The 20060-nt window shown below is 49.6% G+C and overlaps 1 protein-coding gene across 1 annotated transcript; it reads left to right on the top strand.

The window, feature by feature from the left end:
* Positions 1–4851: 4851 nt before the first annotated feature.
* On the top strand, positions 4852–19234 carry LOC119932976 (keratin, type II cytoskeletal 1-like). The gene is made up of 9 exons (XM_038752115.1): positions 4852–5352; positions 10621–10835; positions 11715–11775; positions 12332–12427; positions 13284–13448; positions 14570–14695; positions 15633–15853; positions 16631–16665; positions 18798–19234. The coding sequence occupies exons 1-9, from the start codon at positions 4852–4854 to the stop codon at positions 19079–19081; spliced, it is 1704 nt and encodes a 567-aa protein (XP_038608043.1). The 3' UTR covers positions 19082–19234.
* The last annotated feature ends 826 nt before the right edge of the window (positions 19235–20060 follow it).

Genomic DNA, 20060 nt, shown 5'->3' with positions numbered 1-20060 from the left:
AACGTCCTCTCCTCTTTCCCTCCCTAAAACCCCTCCCCTCTCTTCCTCGCTTCCTTCTTCCCCTTCCTCCCCGCCCTCCCCACCCTCCCTAAACCTTCCTCCTTTTTTTTATATGATATTTGTTACGTGCTTGACATGTGTCAGACACTGTTCTAAGCACTGGGGTAGATACGAGGTAATCAGGTCGGACACAGTCCCTGTCCCACTTGGGACTCAGAATCTAAGTAGGAAGGGGACAGGCATTTAATTCCCATTTTGCAGTTGAGGAAACTGGGACATAGAGAATAATAATAATGATGGTTATTTTGTTGGTATGTTTGGTTTTGTTCTCTGTCTACCCCTTTTAGAATGTGAGCCCACTGTTGGTTAGGGACTGTCTCTATATGTTGCCAACTTGTACTTCCCAAGCGCTTAGTACAGTGCTCTGCACACAGTAAATGCTCAATAAATACGATTGATTGATTGATTGATTAAGCACTTACTATGCACAAAGCAGTGTTCTAAGCGCTGAATGATGGTATTTGTTAAGGACTTACTATGTGCAAAGCACTGTTCTAAGCGCTGGGGGGATACAATCAATCAATCAATCAATCGTATTTATTGAGCGCTTACTGTGTGCAGAGAACTGTACTAAGCGCTTGGGAAGTACAAGTTGGCAACATATAGAGACGGTCCCTACCCAACAGTGGGCTCACAGTCTAGAAGGGGGAGGCAGAGAACAAAACAAAACATATTAACAAAATAAAATAAGTAGAATAAATATGTACAAGTAAAATAAATAAATAGAGTAATAAATACGTACAAACATATATATATATATATATATATATACAGGTGCTGTGGGGAAGGGAAGGAGGTAAGGCGGGGGGATGGAGAGGGGGAGGAGGGGGAGAGGAAGGAGGGGGCTCAGTCTGGGAAGGCCTCCTGGAGGAGGTGAGCTCTCAGTAGGGCCTTGAAGGGAGGAAGAGAGCTAGCTTGGCGGATGTGGGGAGGGAGGGCATTCCAGGCCAGGGGGATGACATCAGATTGCCCCATGTGGGGTTCACAGTCTTAATCCCCATTTTACAAATGAGGCAACTGAGGCACAGAGAAGTGAAGTGATTTGCCCAAAGTCACACAGCCGATTAATGGTGGAGCCGGGATTAGAACCCACGACCTCTGACTCCCAAGCCAGTGCTCTTTCCACTGAGCCATGCTGCTTCTCTGAGCCATGCTGCCCAGCATGCAAGTGGTGGAGCTGGGATTGGAACCCAGGTCTTCTGAATCCCAGGCCTGTGCTCTTTCCACTAGGCTGTGCTGCCCACATTGCCCAAGATCCCCATGCAAACCAAAGAGCAAGATAAGATCACCTGTCTAATGGCCTTGGAAGGCAGTCAATGCTTCTGAGCCAGGAATTCCCTGTCCTCTGTGCCCTCCCAGTCCTCCTCCTCCAGGATTTCCCTCACCTTAACTCTTTCAGCTTCCTTGTCCTCTCCAACGAATAGGACTGGATAATGGAGGGGTTGTGAGGGTCAAATCAAAATAAGTAATGTAGTGTGCTTTGGTAATAAAAGCTCTAAATAGAACTAAGGGCTGGGAGCCAGAGCACCTAAATTCTAATCCTGTCTCTTCCTCTTATCTGGTGTGTGATCTGGGCACACCACTTAAATTCTCTGTGACTCTGTTTCCTCATCTGTAAAATGGGAATTAAGACTGTGAGTCCTATATGGGGCAGTGACTGTGTCCAACCTGATTATCTTGTATCTACCCCAGTGCTCAGTGTGGTGCTTGGCACATAGCCCTTAACAAATATTATTTTTTAAAAAAGGGTAACAAAGACTATTACTTTTACTGCTAATAAGGCAAGGTGAGTAGGTTACTTCAGAAAGGTGTCCAGTCCATTCAGTCAGTCAATTGTACTTATTGAGCACTTACTGTGTGCACAGCACTGTACTAAGTGCTTGTGAGAGTGCAATACAACAATATAACAGATACATGCCACTCCTGGGCCTCTGGGATCCTCCACTATGATGCAGGGGCTTCCTTGGGGAGGAACAGTTACCAGCTGGTTCATATGAAGAGGGACAATCGTGTATTGGGGGAGGGCTCATTCTGTCCCCAGACCCACCTCCTCTTCCTCTTCCTCTGCAATGGCCTATCTCTGCTCTGCTCTGTTATACTGTACTCTCCCAAGAGCTTAGTACAGTGCTCTGCACACAGTAAGTGTTCAATAAATACAATTGACTGACTATTGACGGGAACCCGCTGGGGTCATGTGGGGCCGGGCACAGTTGGTGTGGCAGCATTGGAGGGTACAAGTCAAACACATGGGCACTGTGTCCAACCAGATTTGCTCACATCCACCCCAGCGCTTAGTACAGTACCTGGCACATAGTAGGTGCTTCACAAATACCATTATTATTATTATTATTATTATTACACATTGTGGCAGAGGTTGCAAGGCGGAGTTTCCCCTCCCCCCTTCCCCTTCTCTCTCCTTTTCCCCTATTTCCTTCATTGTTTCAGTCAGACAACTGATAGTGTGCAGAGCACTGTCCTAAGCACTTAAGCGCTTAAATGTGCCCTGTCCTTTTCTGATTCCTCCTCAAAGACCCCCTACCCAGATGTTCTGCCCCCGGGTTCTGGAGCCCAAGAGAAAAACGGTTTTTATAGTAAACTGGGAGAAGCCATGCCCTCCAGCTCTGGCCCTTCCTCTAGTCCTTGCCCCCTCACTTCACCCTCCCACCTTTTTTTTACTTTAAATGATATTTAATCAGTCAATTGTATTTATTGAGGACTTACTTTGTGCAGAACACTCTACAAAGTGCTTGGAAGAGTACAGTATAACAATAAACAGACACATTTCCTGCCCACAACGAGCTTACAGTCTACAACACTGTATTTAAGCATTTACTATGTGCCAGGCTCTGAACTAGATAATCAAGTTGGACACAGTTAATGTCCCATATGGGGCTCATAGTCTAAGTCTCATTTTACAGATGAGGTAGCTGAGGTACAGAGAAGTCAAGTGTCGAGAAGCAGCGTGGCTCAGTGGAAAGAGCCTGGGCTTTGGAGTCATAGGTCAAGGGTTCAAACCCCAGCTCTGCCAATTGACAGCTGTGTGACTCTGGGCAAGTCACTTAACTTCTCTGCCAATCTCTTATCTCACCTGTAAAATGCGGATTAAAACTGTGAGCCCCCCGTGGGACAACCTGATCACCTTGTAACCTCCCCAGCGCTTAGAACAGTGCTTTGCACGTAGTAAGTGCTTAATAAATACCATTATTATTATTAAATTTATGGTGCTGGTTAAGCACTTACTATGTGCCAGGCACTGTTCTGAGCGCTGGGGTAGATACAAGATAATCAGGTTGGACACAGTCCAGGTCCCATATGGGGCTCATAGTCTAATCCTCATTTTGCAGATGAGGTAACTAAGGTACAGAGAAGTTAAGTGACTTGCCCAAGGTCACACAACAGACAAGTGGAGGAGGCAGGATTAGAATCCAGTTCCTTCCAGGCCCTTGCCCTATGTACTAGGCCACACTGCTTCTCCTCTGACCTTTTTCCCCAGCCCCTTATCGAGGTTCTCCGTCCACACTCCTGGGGTCCAGCGAAGACTCAACTCCGAGGGGGGCGGGAAGCAAGCAAACACACAGACAAGCCACAGGCTGCGCCCTGCCTGGGAAGTGGGTCGGGGCGGGTGCTCCGGCTCATGGACCCATTGGCATTGGCCCATCTCCCGTCAACGCTCCCCTGGGACGGGCACGATGAGGCTGCTCGATAGCGACATGGGACCTCGCCCCGATGGCTGGCCCACAAGACTGACTCCACCCGTAGTCAGCCCCGCAATCATATTTAGTGAGTGCTTACAGCGTGCAGGGAGCTGTACTAAGCGCTCGGGAAAGGACCATAGAACCATAAACAGACACATTCACTGCCCACATGGAGCTTACAGTCTAGAAGGGGTTACAGACATTAATAGAAATAAATTCAGATGTGGACATGAATACACATCTGTACTGAATGGTAGCACTCTCCCGCTGCCCCCGCGCTTTCCTGCTTCCCTGGGGAGAGGGGGACAGGTGGGGAACCTCACCGGAGAGAAACGAGCCTGAATTCCCCCCTCATGTTGGAGACGCCGTTGATCTCAGAATGGGGAGAAACCCATCATTTGGTCCAACCCCCTGCCTCCAGGCCTGTGGTGTCTAAACTGTTCTAGACGGACAGGTGCCAATCTGGGCTCAGAGGTTCCTAGTCGGGGGAGAATCCGCGCCCTCCCCAGAGAAGTTAAGTGATTTGCCTCAAGGTCGCCCAGCAGGGAGGTGGCCTAGCCCGTATTAGAACCCAGGTCTCCTTGATTTCCAGCCCTGCGCTCTCTCCACTCAGGCTACGCTTCTTTCTCCCTTTTCTCTGCCCCCCTTCCAACCCCACCCAGTCCCGTCCTCTCCTTCCCCTGCCTTCGGGGAAGTCGCCCGGAGGCTGGAAAATGCGGCCACGCCGGACCCGCGGGGGGAGATCAGGGAGATAAAGGGGAGCCAATCGTCTCGGGTCCCCACGCAGCGAGATCAAAAAGATAAACGTCTTCTCGGGGCGGGAGGCTGCAGTCGGGAATAACTTCGTGCAGCTCCTCCGCTAGGACTTGGCACCCCGAGACGGTTGCCCCAAAGGAAGTAAACATAAACATCGCGGTGAGGAACCGGCCCCACCGAGGCCCAACCCAGATCTCGCCACGCATATAAGGGCGCGGGCAGGGCAACCTCGCCAGAGGAGCTGAAACTCCTTCCCGCGCCGTCCTCCTCTCCCTCCCGCGCCTCTGCGACCCCAGCCCGCGTCCCCGCCCGCCCATCCCGCGTTCAGACAGGGTGGGCCATGAGTCGCCAATACAGCTCCAGATCGGCTTGCGGAGGGGGCGACCGGAGGGTCTTCAGCGCCCGCTCCACCGTGGTCTCCCGGGCCGGGGGTCGCACCGGGGGCTCCGGGGGTCGCTTCGGAGGGAGATGCGGCTCGGGGGGCGGAGGCTACGGGGGCTATGGCAGCCGGAGCCTTTATAATCTCGGGGGCACCAAGAGCATTTCGGTCAGCGTGGCCGGCGGCGGCCATGGCTTCAGAGGAGGGTCTTGCGGCTGGGGGGGCTTTGGCGGGAGGGGTTTCGGGAGTGGGAACCTGGGGGGCGGCGGGGGCTTCGGGAGCTTCGGCCCCGGGGGCTTCGGCCCCGTCTGCCCCCCCGGCGGCATCCAAGAGGTGCAGATCAACCAGAGCCTCCTGCAGCCGCTCAATGTGGAGATCGACCCCGAGATCCAGAAGGTGAAGATGCAGGAGCGCGAGCAGATCAAGACCCTCAACAACAAGTTCGCCTCCTTCATCGACAAGGTCAGTAGCCACGGGGCTGGAGGAAGGGGCGAGGGGGAAGCCAGGACCGCTGTTGGACGCTTGAGTGAAAACTGGACCTCGGTGGGGGGAGTCGGAGTTTGAGCCCCGCCTCTCTCCCTCGCTCGCTGGGCGACCTTGGACAACTCGCTCACCCTCTCTGGGCCTCCGTTTCCTATCCTGGAGAGAGAAGCGCCCGGCCCCCTCACCCACCTAGTGACAGCGGGGTTGGTATTCATATTTATTCAATCGTATTTATAATAATAATAATAAAGGCATTTATTAAGCACTTACTCTGTGCAAAGCACTGTTCTAAACGCTGGGGAGGTTACAAGGTGATCAGGTTGTCCCACGGGGGCTCACAGTCTTAATCCCCATTTGACAGATGAGGGAACTGAGGCACAGAGAAGTTAAGTGATTTGCCCAAGGTCACACAGCTGACAATTGGCGGAGCCAAAATTTGAACCCATGACCTCTGACTCCAAACCCGTGCTCTTTCCACTGAGCCGCTTATGACAGGGTGCAATTTAGTTACCTTGTATCTCTCCCAGAACCTAGTATAATGTTTGACGTATAGTAAGCACGAAACAAATACTACTAACTACTACTACTACTACTATTTATTCATTCATTCATTCATTCATTCATTCATTCATTCACTCACTCACTCACTCACTCATTCATTCATTCATTCGTATTTATTGAGCGCTTACTGTGTGCCAAGCGCTTGGAAAGTACAATTCATTCATTCAATCGTATTTATTGAGCGCTTACTGTGTGCAGAGCACTGTACTAAGCGCTTGGAAAGAAATTCACTCTCCCCACTTTCAAAGCCTATTAAAAGCACATCTCCAAGAGGTCTTGCCTAAATCCTTATTTCCTTTTTTTCTCACTCACACTGTCACCCTTGCATCCTTTATTCACCCCCTCCCTCAGGCACACGGCACTTTAGGGACCGTCCCTATATGTTTCCGTCTTGTACTTCCCAAGCGCTTAGTACAGGCCTCTGCACACAGTAAGCGCTCAAAAAATACAAATGAATGAATGAATGAAGTACAAGTCGGCCATATATAGAGACGGTCCCTACCCAACAACTGGCTCACAATTGAGAGAAGCAGAGTGGTTTAGTGGCCAGAGCACGGGCTTGGGAGTCAGAGGACATGGGTTCTAATCCCTGCTCTGCCACTTGTCTGCTGTGTGACCTTGGGCAAGCCACTTAACTTCTCTGAGCTTCAGTTGACTCATCTGTAAAATGGGATTAAGACTGTGAACCTCACGTGGGGCAACCTGATTACCTTGTATCTGTCCCCCAGTGCTTAGAACAGTGCTTGGCACAAAATAAGTGCCTAACAAGTACCATAATTATTATTATTATTATCGACCGGCTTGTACAGTGCCACACAAAGAAGTACTCCTTCCTACTTAGATTGAAAGCCCCATGTGGGACAGGGACTAACCTAACTCCTCGCATTTAGTACAGTGCTGGACACATAATAAGTGCTTAACAAATACCATAAAAATGATTCATCTCCCTGCCCACAAGGAGACGCCACTCTTAAGGGGAATATTGACACGAGAAACTTAAGTAAGAGGGGTGGCGATCCATCCCATAGAGGACCAGAGTGGGTTAGTGATAATAATAATAATGACATTTATTAAGCACTTACTATGTGCAAAGCACTGTTCTAAACGCTGGGGAGATTACAAGGTGATCAGGTTGTCCCACGGTGGGCTCACAGTTTTAATCCCCATTTTCCAGATGAGGTAACTGAGGCAAAGAGAAGTGAAGTGACTTGCCCAAAGTCACACAGCAGGCAGTTGGCAGAGCCGGGATTTGACCCCATGACCTCTGACTCCAAAGCCCGGGCTCTTTCCATTGAGCCATGCTGCTTCCCATACATGTATGCTTCCCATACATTAAGGTGATTTGCGGGAGGCCTCCCAGAAAGCAGAGAATTGCAATAATCCCCTCCCTCTGCCGGGCCTCGAGGTGTGGGAAGAGAGCGAGAATACGTTGCTGACAATTTTAACTCCGCTCGTTAACAGTTTTACGAGGTGCCCATTAGTATAATCCCAACACCTCGAGTTTTATGGACGGTTTTATTAAAAGAAAATGAACGATCCAATTAGCGGACAGGGCTAATTACTGCTCAAGTAATTAGTCCCCGGCAGCCAGCCGGGTCCGACCGACCTATGTTACGCGTCGCACCTGCGCCACGGTGCTCGGGCTCTGCGGGGATTTGTAGACCCCTCGGAGGGGAACTTTACCGCACCCCTGTCTTTTTATGGTATTTATTCAGCGCTTACTATGTGCTAGCCACTGTTTTAAGTGCTAGGGCAGATTCATTCATTCAATCGTATTTGTTGAGCACTTACTGTGTGCAGAGCACTGTACTAAGCGCTTGGGAAGTACAAATTGGCAACCCAACAACGGGCTCACAGTCTAGAAGAGGGAGACAGACAACAAAACAAAACTTGTGGACAAGTGATACAAGTTTATCATGTTGGACCCAGTCCCGGTCCCTCTTGGGGTGCACAGTCTTCATCCCCATTTTACAGATGAGGTAACTGAGGCAGAGAAGTGTCCAAGGTCACCCAGCAGATAAGTGGAGGAGTCAGGATTAGAACCCGGGTCCTCCTGACTCTCAGACCCGGATTCTATTCACTAGGCCATGCTGTTCTGTCTTAAGGATTCCAGTGGGTGGGATCTTGGAGGGGGTTGGTGAGGGAAGAGGCCTGCTCTCCGATTCCCACGCAAGCGGAGCCTGTCGAAGGGGTGCAGTAGCTGCCCGTGTCCTTAGAGAGGACCGGTGGCCTCCTGTTCCAAGTGGAGTCCGCAGCTGGGCAATTTTCCCCCTGAGTGGGCCCAGCCTGGGATGGAGCGGAGGATGTCAGGTGACCCTCCCAGCCGGCTCCCGGTGGGCTTCTAAGAGGAGACGGGCCACAACATCGGTCCCACAAGGATCACCAGATCCACACTAGCAAGTCTTCTGGATTGTTCCAATCGATAAAATCCTACTTTGTCTCAAAGACATGGGTATTTCGAGGGCCTGAAGGACCATCTTTGCCCGAGAACATTTTAGAGACTGCATGATTCTGACTGTTGGATGCGTAGATCCAGCCATTTAAAGGGGAGGTCTACAGAGAACCAGTTAAGGGAATGGGTGAGTAGGGGTAGAATTCACCTCCAAACTCATCTTCTTCTCGATTACCTGGGTGGTTTAGGAGAAGCAGATTTGGGGAGGGGGAGGGAAGGGGGAGCTGAATTATGCAGTTTATTGGGATATGTGGAACCGATATTAGTAATAATAATGGCATTTTTAAAGCACTTACTATGTGTCAGGCCCTGTACTAAGCACTGCGGTGGATACAAGCTAACCGGGTTGGACAAAATCCCTATCCCACGTCGGGTTTATAGTCTCAATCCCCATTTTCCAGATGAGATAACTGAAGCCCAGAGAAGTGAAATGGTTTGCCCAAGGTCACACAGCAGAGAGGTGGCAGAGGTAGGATTAGAACCCATAACCTTCTGACTCTCAGGCTCGTGTTCTATCCACTATGCCATTTGGCTCTATCAGTTGTTGACCAACAAGGGTGACCCCTGGACAGAACCCTGGGTCGCTTTAGAGAATAGATACGGCCTCCACTTTCAGGGGTCTGACAGTGGAGGAGGGGCAGATGGGGGAGAACTTTCCCAGCATCCAGCAGATAGACCCAGGCAGAGAGGAAAGAGAGCAGGGATGGGGTACCCAGAAGGCGAGTGTTAAGCAGGGGGGAGATTTCAGGGAAGACTTCTCGGAAGAAGTGACAGTAGGGTGGGATGGGGCAGGCAGGAGCAGAGACGGTGTTCCGGAGTTGGGGCCAGGGCTAAGGAGAAGGCGGGGGCGTTGAGAAGACGTCCCCTTTTCCAAAATGATGCCTCTCCCTTCTTGGAAAAGGAGCCCATTGTGGGTGTGGATGGATAAGGGTGAACTCAAAGCTCCGGGGGCGAGCAAACTCCTAGGACGGTGCGTTCCGTTCTCCCGAGCGCCGCTCCGCCCCTGCCGAGAACCAGTGAAACACGTTGTCTCTGTCCAGCCCGGGCCAAAAACGGGTCCGAGGACATTTCTGAGCTGGCGCAAGCTGGTAGGTGCGGGTGCCGGGGGGGGGGGGGGGGGGGGGAGCCGGGGAACTGGGGGATTTCCCGCACCATCCACCCATCCCGGGGCTTTTAACAAGGGGGCAGGGGATGTTGGGTTTTCCCAGGGTCAGAGGGAAAATAAATTCTACTGATTGATTGACAGGAAGGGGAGGATGGATGGGAGGAGGATGGATGGGACTGGAGGAGGAGCGTGATCTAGTGGATGGAGCCTGGGTTTGGGAGTCAGAAGGACCTGGGTTCTAATCCCGGCTCCGCCATTTGTCTGTTGTGTGAAGTTGGCAACTCATTTCATTTCTCTGTGCTTTAAAAACCACATCTGTAAAATGGGGATTTAAGGCTGTGAGCCTCACGAAGGACATGGACTGTGACCAAACTAATTAGCTTGTATCCACCCCAATGTTAATTAGAAGCAGCACGGCATAGTGGATTGAGGACATGCCTGGGAGTCAGAAGGTCATGGGGTCTAATCCCGACTCCACCATTTGTCTGCTGTGTGAGCTTGGGCAAGTCATTTCATTTTTCTGGAGTTCAGTACCTCACCTGTAAAATGAAGATTGAAACTAGGAACCCCACATGGGACAGGGACTGTGTCCAACCCGATTTACTTGTGTCCACGCAGATCTTATTACAGTGCCGGGAACATTGTAAGCGCTTAACAAAATACCAAAATTATTTTGATTATTATTATTATTCAATCAATCAATCAATCAATCGCATTTATTGAGCACTTACAGTGTGCAGAGCACTGTACTAAGCGCTTGGGAAGTACAAGTCGGCAACATATAGAGACGGTCCCTGCCCAATAACCGGCTCACAGTCTAGAAGGGGGAGTGCCTGGCACATAGTAAGGGCTTAACAAATACTATTTTTTTAAAAAAATAAGTTGTTCCAAGCCAGGATGGGGGTTGGGAGGGGCTGGAGTTTTCCCAGATGATGGAAATGGTGTGGACGATGAAAGCCCAGGTGAAAAGATTCCATTGTTCCCGGATGGATGAGGCTCAGGGCAGGATTGGATCGTTTTTCTCCGTTTCCCGGGACGCTGGGAGCAGAGGGAGGGTGCCCGTGTCCCGGGAGCCTTTCTGGTGTGGGAATTTTCTCCATCCCACCGTGAAGCATCTCTCGGCCTGCAGGTCCGGTTCCTGGAGCAGCAGAACAAGGTGCTGGAGACGAAATGGGAGCTGTTACAGCAGGTGAACACTACAACGCGAACCAACAACCTGGAGCCCATCTTCGAGGTCTACTTCGCCTCTCTGCGCCGCCAGTTGGACTGCCTTAACTCCGAGCGCATGCGCCGGGAATCGGAGCTCCAGAGCATGAAGGACGTGGTGGAGGACTTCAAGAGCAAGTGAGGGGAGGGCGGAAAGGGGCAGGGTCCTAAATAAGAATGATGGTATTTGTTAAGCGCTTACTATGTGCCAAGCACTGTTCTAAGCGCTTGAGTAGACCCAAGGTAATCAGGTTGTCCCACAAGGGGCTCACAGACTTCATCCCCATTTTACAGATGAGGTCACTGAGGCACAGAGAAGTTAAGTGACTTGCCCAAGGTCACACTGCAGACAAGTGGCAAAGCCGGGATTAGAACCCACGATCTCTGACTCCCAAACCCGGGCTCTTTCCACTAAGCCACACCGCTTCTCACAAAAGAGCCGATGGTCCAAGGTAGACCAGAAATCCTCCTCCTCCTCTCCCTCTGTACATCTATTGTGCTCTCCCAAGCGCTTAGTGCAGTGCTCTGCACACGGTCAGTGCTCAGTAAATAGCACTGATTGAATTTTATGTGGTATTTGATAAACGCTTGCAGGCACTATGTTAAGTGCTGCTAGGTACAAGCTGATCAAGTTGAACACAACCCTTGCCCTTCAAGGAGCTCACAGTCTTATCAATTCGTCAATCAATGGTATTTATTGAATGTTTACGATGTTCAAAGCACTATACAAAGCACTTGGGAGAGTACAATAAAATAGAATTAGCAGACATGTTCCCTGCCCACAGCGAGTTTACAATCTCGAGGGGGGAGACAGACATTAATAGGGATAATCTTAACTGAGGCACAGAGAAGTGAAGTGAATTGCCCAAGGTCACACAGCAGACAAGTGGCGGAGCCGGGATTAGATTCCAGGTCCTTCAGAATCCCAGGCCACGCCGCTTCTCAATTGATCAATTTTTCTCCCTCCTGCTCTTGGAGCTGAGGGGAACTGATATCCGATTCTCTCTCTGGTCTCAGGTATGAGGAAGAAATCAACAGGAGAACCAATGCTGAGAATGATTTTGTCGTCCTGAAGAAGGTGAGAGAAGATACCCACGTTCTGCCCCAGGATAAGAAGGGTGGAGTGGGTGTCCAGGCTAGTGTTAGAGTCATGCCAACTCTGTGAGCATGAAGGATTTTCACCAGCCTCCACCAGTCTGGGATAATAATAATAATAATAATAATAATAATAATAATAATAATAATAATAATGATGTATTATTATAATGGTGATATTTGTTCAGCGCTTACTATGTTCCAAGCACTACTCTAAGCTCTGGGGTAGATACAAGGTAATCAGGTTGCTTCACGTGGGGCTCACAGCCTCAATCTCCATTTTACAGATGAGGTAACTGAGGCACAGAAAAGTTAAGTGACTTGCCCAAAGTCATACAGCTGAGACATGGCGGAGCAGGGATTAGAACCCAAGACCTCTGACTCCCAAGCCTGTGCTCTTTCAACTAAGCCACGCTGCTTCTCTGGAAGTGGGAACATCAATTCTAGGAGAGAAAGAGATGGAGGACGGGGGGGTCACGGATAATTCACTCCCTGGACAGCAGACCACGGATAATGGGGACTGTCTGCTCTCTTCGCAGGATGTGGACGCCGCCTATAGGAGAAAAGTGGAACTGCAGGCCAAGGTGGACTCGCTGATGAAAGAGATTGAGTTCCTGAAATGTCTGTATGAAACGGTAAGCCCTCCCCACCCTCCTCAGCCGAAAGAATCCAAACCAACTGCATATCTCTCTTTCCACGTTGGAACCCCTCAGCCCCCTCTGGCAGATAGCATAGTGAATAGAGCCTGAGCCTCGGAATCAGAAGGGCATGGGTTCTAATCCTGGCACTGCCACTTGTCTGTTGTGTGACTGGGCAAGTCACTTCACTTCTCTGGCCTCAGTTAACTCAACATTAAAATGGGGATTGAAACTGTAAGCCCTGCGTGGGACAAGGGATTTTGTCCAACCCGATTTGCATGTAACCACCCCAGCGCTTAGTACAGTGCCAGGTGCATAATAAGCGCTTAATAAATACCACAGTCATCATCATCACCCAACCCGATTTGCTTGTATCCATCCCAGTGCTTAGTACAGTGCCTGGCATGTAGTAAGTGCTTAACAAATACCATAATTATTATTATTGCACTCATGTTCCTTCTAGACTCTGAGCCCACTGTTGGGTAGGGACCGTCTGTATATGTTGCCAACTTGTACTTCCCAAGCGCTTAGTACAGTGCTCTGCACACAGTAAGTGCTCAAGGAATACAATTGAATGAATGTTTCTGCACTCATGTTTTGACACCTGTCTACATGCTTTGTTTCGTTGTCTGTCTCCCCCTTCTAGACTGTGAGCCCGTTGTTGGGTAGGAACCATCTCTATATGTTGCCGACTTGCACTTCCCAAGCGCTTAGTACAGTGCTCTGCACACAGTAAGCGCTCAATAAATACAATTGAATGAATGAATGAATGAATGCCGGAGCATTTGAAGTTAGATATAGAGAATCACTTCTCCGAGGCAGGGGTTAAGTGGCATGGGTCGGTCTCCCCCAGGAGCTGTCCCAGATGCAGACCAACATCAGCGACACCAATGTCATCCTATCTATGGACAACAACCGCAGCCTGGACCTGGACAGCATCATCTCCGAAGTCAAGGCCCAGTACGAGGAGATCGCCCGGTGCAGCAAGGCTGAGGCCGAGGCCCTATACCAGCACAAGGTGGGTTACCATGAGGCCTCTGGGTCGGAGATAACGTTCCCTAGGTCTCAGTCATGAGACTGGGGTCCTGTTGCTTCCTTGAAAATATCCGGCATGTTTACCAGCCTGCAACACTTTCTACCAGCCTGCTCACTGGATATTTTATACCAGTCAGCTGGGGATGGGTTCCTCTCTTGACTGTAAGTTTGTTGTGAGCAGGGAATGTCTGCCCACTCTGTCATGTCAGTAGACATATTCAGAGTCAGAAGGTCATGAATTTTAATCCTGGTTCTGCCACTTGTCTACTATGTGGCCTTGGTTAAGTCATTTAACTTCTCTGTGCCTCAGTTACCTCATCTATAAAATGGGGATGAAAACTGTGAGCCCCTAGTTGGACAGGGACTGTGTCCACCCCGATTTGCTTGTATCCACCCCAGTACTTAGTGCAGTACTCAGCACATAGTAGGCGCTTAATAAATACCACAATTATTATTATTATATTGTACTCTCCTAAGTGCTTAGTACAGTGCTCTGCACACAGTAAGCACCCCAAAATATGATTGATTGATTGATTGACTGAAGGAGGCTACATACAAGGCCAGTTGGGTTAGGTTAAGAGCCATCAGGCCCTGCCCTGTTTACAGCTCCTTCCAAGATCTCCACACAGTTTATTGCTCTTGTCCTCTGGAACTGGGATCTACTTAAGGAAGAGGAGTGAGTTTTAGGGCTCTGCTCTGTGACCGTGGGTAAGTGGTTTAATCAGTCAATTAATCAATCAACTAATCATATTTATGGAGCACTTTCTATGTGCAGAGCACTGTACTAAGTGCTTGGGAGAGTGCAATATAACAGAGTTGGTGGACATGTTCCTTGCTCACAAGCAATTTAGAGACTACAGTTTAACAGCTCTGAGCCCCACTTTTCAAATCTGAAATGGGTTGAGGAACCTAGAAGTGAATCTTGGGAAATAAACAGGAGAAAAAGTAGGATGAATTTACCCCTATGTAAAGTGACGTGACCCCTGCCCTCCCTCCAATTCAGAAAAGGCAGGTCATAGAATCACAGGGTCCTAGAAGTCCAAGCTGGTAGCAGGGGGGGACCTGTTGACCATGTCTTGACCATGTTCTGGCTCTCGCCCTCAGTACCAGGAGCTTCAGGTGACAGCCGGGCGTCACGGCGACGATCTGAAGAGCAGCAAGATGGAGATCGCGGAGCTGCACCGTGCGATCCAGAAGCTGCAATCTGAGATCACCAATGTGAAGAAGCAGGTGGGCAGGCATTTTTATGGCTCTTGAGAAACAGTATGGCATAGTGGGTAGAGCACGGACCTGGGAGTAGGAAGGACTTGGGTTCTAATACCGACTCCGCCACTTGTCTGGTCTGTGACCTTGGGCAAGTCACTTCACTTCTCTGGGCCTCAGTTATCTCATCTGTACAATGGGGATGAAAATCCTCTCTCACTCTTTGATCCTCATGAGGAGCATGGTTTGTGGCCAAACTGATTAGCTTGCTTCTATCCCAATATTCACTCATTCAGTCATATTTTCTGAGCACTTACTGCGTGCAGAGCACTGTACTAAGCGCTTGGGAGAGTACAATATAACAATAAACAGACACATTGTCTGGCATGTAGTAAGCGCTTAACAAACAGCATTAAAAAATTTATCCACACCTCCATCCCATGGGCCAGTCCATGAGGGGAGGCAAGTGCTCAATAAATACAGGGAAGCACGGGCCTGGGAATCAGAAGCTCATGGGTTCTAATCCTGGCTCCACCACTAGTCTGCTGTGTGACCTTGGGGAAGTCACTTCACTTCTCTGGGCTTCAGTTACCTCATCTGTAAAATGGGGATTAAGACTGTGAGCCCCCTGTGGGACAACCTGATCACCTTGCATCTACCCCAGCACTTAGAACAGTGCCTGGCACATAGAAAGCACTGAACAAATACTGTAACACCATACAAATACCGTAATTATTATTACAAATGAATGCAGGATTGGACTGTCCCGAGATCACGTGGGTATTTGTCTGGTGGTTTGTAGGGGGAATAGCTGCAGCCTTGCCCCACCCATCGCTGGAACACCTCCCTTCCCCTTGACCACGGGCCACTAGACTTCAATCACTACCAGGGAGGTAGCATCACCCTGGACCACGGTCCCTGAGCAAGGTGGCGGCAATCCCTCATCAGCTTTCTTCCACCACAGATCGGCCATATTCAGGCGTCCATCTCGGATGCCGAGGAGCTTGGGGAGCGGGCCCTCCAGGACGCCCAGAAGAAGCTGGAGGAGTTGGAAGGAGCCCTGCAGAAGGTCAAGAAAGAGCTGGCCCAGATGCTGCATGACTACCAGGAGCTGATGAGTGTCAAGCTGGCACTGGATGTGGAGATCGCCACTTACAGGAAGCTGCTAGAGGGCGAGGAATGCAGGTGGGCAACAGGAAGGGTAATCCCCCCCCCCGTCCCCCTGCCCCCCCTTACCCCTCCGGTCTGGTGCTGGGGCGTGGGGAGAGGGCATGGAGGGGCCATCTTATCCACTCTGGCTCCTCCACGTGAATGCTGTGTGAACTTAGGCCAGTCACTTCACTTCTCTGGGCCTCAGTTCCCTCATTTGTGAAAAGGGGGTTGACTGTGAGCCCCATGTAACAGTGACTGTGTTCAACTTGGTTAACTTGTATCTTCCTTAGTGTTTAGAATAATGCTTGGCACATAGTGAGCACTTAACAAATACCGTAATTATTATTATTATGATCCCCTTTTCTCTTTGCTATTCCCTTCCAAAACCATCTTTCTCTCCCCACAGCCTCCCCCGGCTACTTATACTCTGTGGCTGTCACCTCTTCCCTGATGGGACTAAGTCCTTCAGGCTGCATTTATCTCTTGTTCAGAGCTGGACCCCAGAGGGTGGGGATAAGAGAAGGGAAGCTTTTCAATGTGGGCTGGGGTTGGGATGCTCTCAATGAGCTTGCAGATAGCAGAAAAGTCTGGCAACCCATTCTCTATTGCCTCAGCCCCTCCTCCACTAAACACGGCGAGGTGGGCACCCCAGGAAGGACAGGACCGGGCCTGCAGGTCGAAAATCGGCAGGGAGGAAAGGGCTATATTGTGCTTTCCATTCCGATTCGAATGCCTGCCCGGCTCGCAGCCTGATTTTTCTCCATCCCCATGGCTGTTGAGTGGGGCTCACTGTCCAGTTTTGCCTTTCAGGATGTCTGGCGAGTTGCAGAGTGCCGTGAGTGTATGTAAGTACCTCCCAGGGCCTCATCCATGGAGGGTATGGTGTGGAGCATCAGGGGGTGGAGCATGGGTGGAGGGTCAATAGAGAAGCAGCGTGGCCTAGTGGAAAGAGCACAAGTCTGGGAGTCAAAGGAACTGTGTTCTAATCCCATCATTATCATCATCAATTGTATTTATTGAGCGCTTACTATGTGCAGAGCACTGTACTAAGTGCTTGGGAAGTACAAATTGGCAACATATAGAGACAGTCCCTACCCAACAGTGGGCTCACAGTCTAAAAGGGGGAGACAGAGAACAAAACCAAACATAGTAACAAAATAAAATAAATAGAATAGATATGTACAAATAAATAGAGTAATAAATATGTACAACCATATATACATATATACAGGTGCTGTGGGGAAGGGAAGGAGGTAAGATGTGGGGGATGGAGAGGGGGATGAGGGGGAGAGGAAGGAAGGGGCTCAGTCTGGGAAGGCCTCCTGGAGGAGGTGAGCTCTCAGCAGGGCCTTGAAGGGAGGAAGAGAGCTAGCTTGGTGCATGGGCAGAGGGAGGGCATTCCAGGCCCGGGGGATGACGTGGGCCGGGGGTCGATGGCGGGACAGGCGAGAGCGAGGTACGGTGAGGAGATTAGCGGCAGAGGAGCGGAGGGTGCGGGCTGGGCTGTAGAAGGAGAGAAGGGAGGTGAGGTAGGAGGGGGCGAGGTGATGGAGAGCCTTGAAGCCCAGGGTGAGGAGTTTCTGCCTGATGCGCAGATTGATTGGTAGCCACTGGAGATTTTTGAGTAGGGGAGTAATATGCCCAGAGCGTTTCTGGACAAAGATAATCCGGGCAGCAGCATGAAGTATGGATTGAAGTGGAAAGAGACATGAGGATGGGAGATCAGAGATCTAATCCCAGCGCTACCACTTGTTTGTTGTGTGAGCTTGGACAAGTCATTCAACTCCTTTGTGTCTTAGTCGCCTCATCTGTAAAATGGAGATTAAGACTGTAAGCCTTATGGAGGACAGGGACGGAGTCCAACCTAGTTATCTTGTTGTGGGCAGGGAACGTTTCTACTAACTCTGTTATATTGTCCTCTCAGTCAGTCAGTCAGTTGTATTTACTGAGTGCTTACCATGTCCACAGCACTATACTAAGCACTTGGGAGCGTACAGTACAACAGTAAACAGTCACATTCCTGCCCACAACGAGCTCACAGTCTAGAGGGGGAGATAGATATTAATATAAATAAATACATTACAGATATGTACATATCCTCTCCCAAGCTCTTAGTACAGTGCTCTGCAAACAGAAGCGCTCAATAAGTACGATTGATCTTGTATCTACCGCAGCACTACCCCAGACAGACATTAATATAAATACATAAATTACAGATATACGCACATCCTCTACCAAGCGTTTAGTACAGTGCTCTGCACACAAAGTACTCAATAAATGATTGATTAATTGATCTTGTACCCACCCCAGTACTTAGTACAGTGCATGGCACTAAGTGCTTAACAAATACAATTTAAAAATAGGCACCATCCATTCATTTATTAAGCACTTACTGTGTGCAGAGCACTATTCTAAGTGCTTGGGAAAGAACAATACAACAATAAACAGTGACAATTCCTGCCCACTACAAGTTTACAATCTAGAGGTAAATAGGATTGTGATTGATTGATTGACCAACTGGGTCTTGAGTAGCAGCATGGCAGAGTGGATAGAGCTTGAGCCTGGGAGTCAGATGGTCATGGGTTCTAGTTCCAGCTCTGCCACTCATCTGCTGTGAGACCTTGGGCAAGTCACTTGACTCCTCTGGGCCTCAGTTCCCTCAAATGCAAAATGGGGATTAAGACTCTGAGCCAATGTGGGACAGGGACTGTGTCCAATCCAATTTGCTTTTTCATTCATTCATTCAATCATATTTATTGAGCGCTTACTGTGTGCAGAGCACTGTACTAAGCACTTGGAAAGTACAATTCAAGCAATGGAGACAATCTCTGCCAACAGTGGGTTTACAGTATGAGGTGGGGTGCAGGAGGGGAGACATTAAAACAAGTAAACTATCCACCCCAGAGCTTAGTACAGTGCCAGGCACATAGTAGGTGCTTAACAAATACCACAGTTATTATTATTGTCTTCCCTGCAGCGGTGCAAAGTAGCCATTCGACCATCAGTGGTGGCAGCAGCGGTAACTACGGCGGAGGCTACGGGAGCAGCAGCGTCAAAGGATCCGGATACGGCGGCAGTGGTGGCAGCAGCTACCGGGGTGTTAGTAGCGGGAGTGGAGAACTCAGCTACGGGAACAGGAGCTCAGTGAAGGGAGGGAGCGGGCTTAGCCGCTCCAGCAGGGGGGTGAAATCCGGGGGCAATTCCCGTGTCCAAATCATCCAGACGTCCACCAACACCTCCAGCAAGCACATCTTCGAGTAGACGTAGGCCCGGCTGGGGAAACCACAGCCTTTAGAATGCCCTGTCATGGGACCTCTCAGTCCCCTTCGCTCTCAGAAGAAACCCCCCAGTCATCTCATTCATTCAATCGGATTCATTGAGCATTTACCATGTGCAGAGCAATCAATAAATTGTATTTATTGAGCACTTACTGTGTGCAGAGCACTGTACTAAGTGCTTGGGAAGTACAAGTTGGCAACACATAGAGACAGTCCCTACCCAACAGCGGGCTCACAGTCTAGAAGGGGGAGACAGAGAACAAAACCAAACACACTGACAAAACAAAATAAATAGAATAGATATGTACAAGTAAAATAAATAAATAAATGAATAGAGTAATAAATATGTACAAACATATATACATATATACAGGTGCTGTGGGGAAGGGAAGGAGGTAAGATGGGGGGATGGAGAGGGGGACAAGGGGGAGAGGAAGGAAGTGGCTCAGTCTGGGAAGGCCTCCTGGAGGAGGTGAGCTTTCAGTAGGGCCTTGAAGGGAGCACTGTACTAAGAGCTTGGGAGAGGACAATAGGATGATAAACAGGCACTTTTCCTGCCCAAAGTGAGCTTACGGTCAGTCCAGTCACCCAGTCCACTGTGATTTTTCTGCTTCCAGAAAAGCCCCACCCTCTCCACCCAGTTACTAAAATCATCCCCTCCCTCCCACAGTGTCTCAACGTTTGGGTGTGGGTTGGATAAACTAACTCCAGAATAACCAAAAAAGAAGAAATAGCGGTATCATGGAGCAGGGAATGTGTCTGCCAATTCAGTTGTGCTGTACACTCCCAAAGGTTTAGTGCTCTGCGCTCAGTAAGTGCTCAATAAATACCATTGATGATGATGATCCTCGCCTTCCAGAACAGCTCCTCGTGTTAGCCCAGCTCACATTATCCCAGTTTATTAAGAATTGGATCCCAGGCTTGCAAATATGTCTCAACGTTACCAGTCAATACTCCTTTTT

The sequence above is a fragment of the Tachyglossus aculeatus genome, chromosome 10, assembly GCF_015852505.1.
Source record: "Tachyglossus aculeatus isolate mTacAcu1 chromosome 10, mTacAcu1.pri, whole genome shotgun sequence".
Lineage (NCBI taxonomy): Eukaryota > Metazoa > Chordata > Mammalia > Monotremata > Tachyglossidae > Tachyglossus > Tachyglossus aculeatus.
Note: the sequence above shows the minus strand (reverse complement) of the source record. Positions and strands in the feature narration are given on the sequence as shown.

Bases quoted from the DNA above. Each gene is read 5' to 3' on its own strand.
- LOC119932976 (XM_038752115.1), top strand. From the start codon at position 4,852: ATGAGTCGCCAATACAGCTCCAGATCGGCTTGCGGAGGGGGCGACCGG. The intron at 15,854-16,630 runs GTGGGCAACAGG...TTTGCCTTTCAG, and splicing joins CTAGAGGGCGAGGAATGCAG to GATGTCTGGCGAGTTGCAGA. The intron at 16,666-18,797 runs GTAAGTACCTCC...TCTTCCCTGCAG, and splicing joins GCAGAGTGCCGTGAGTGTAT to CGGTGCAAAGTAGCCATTCG.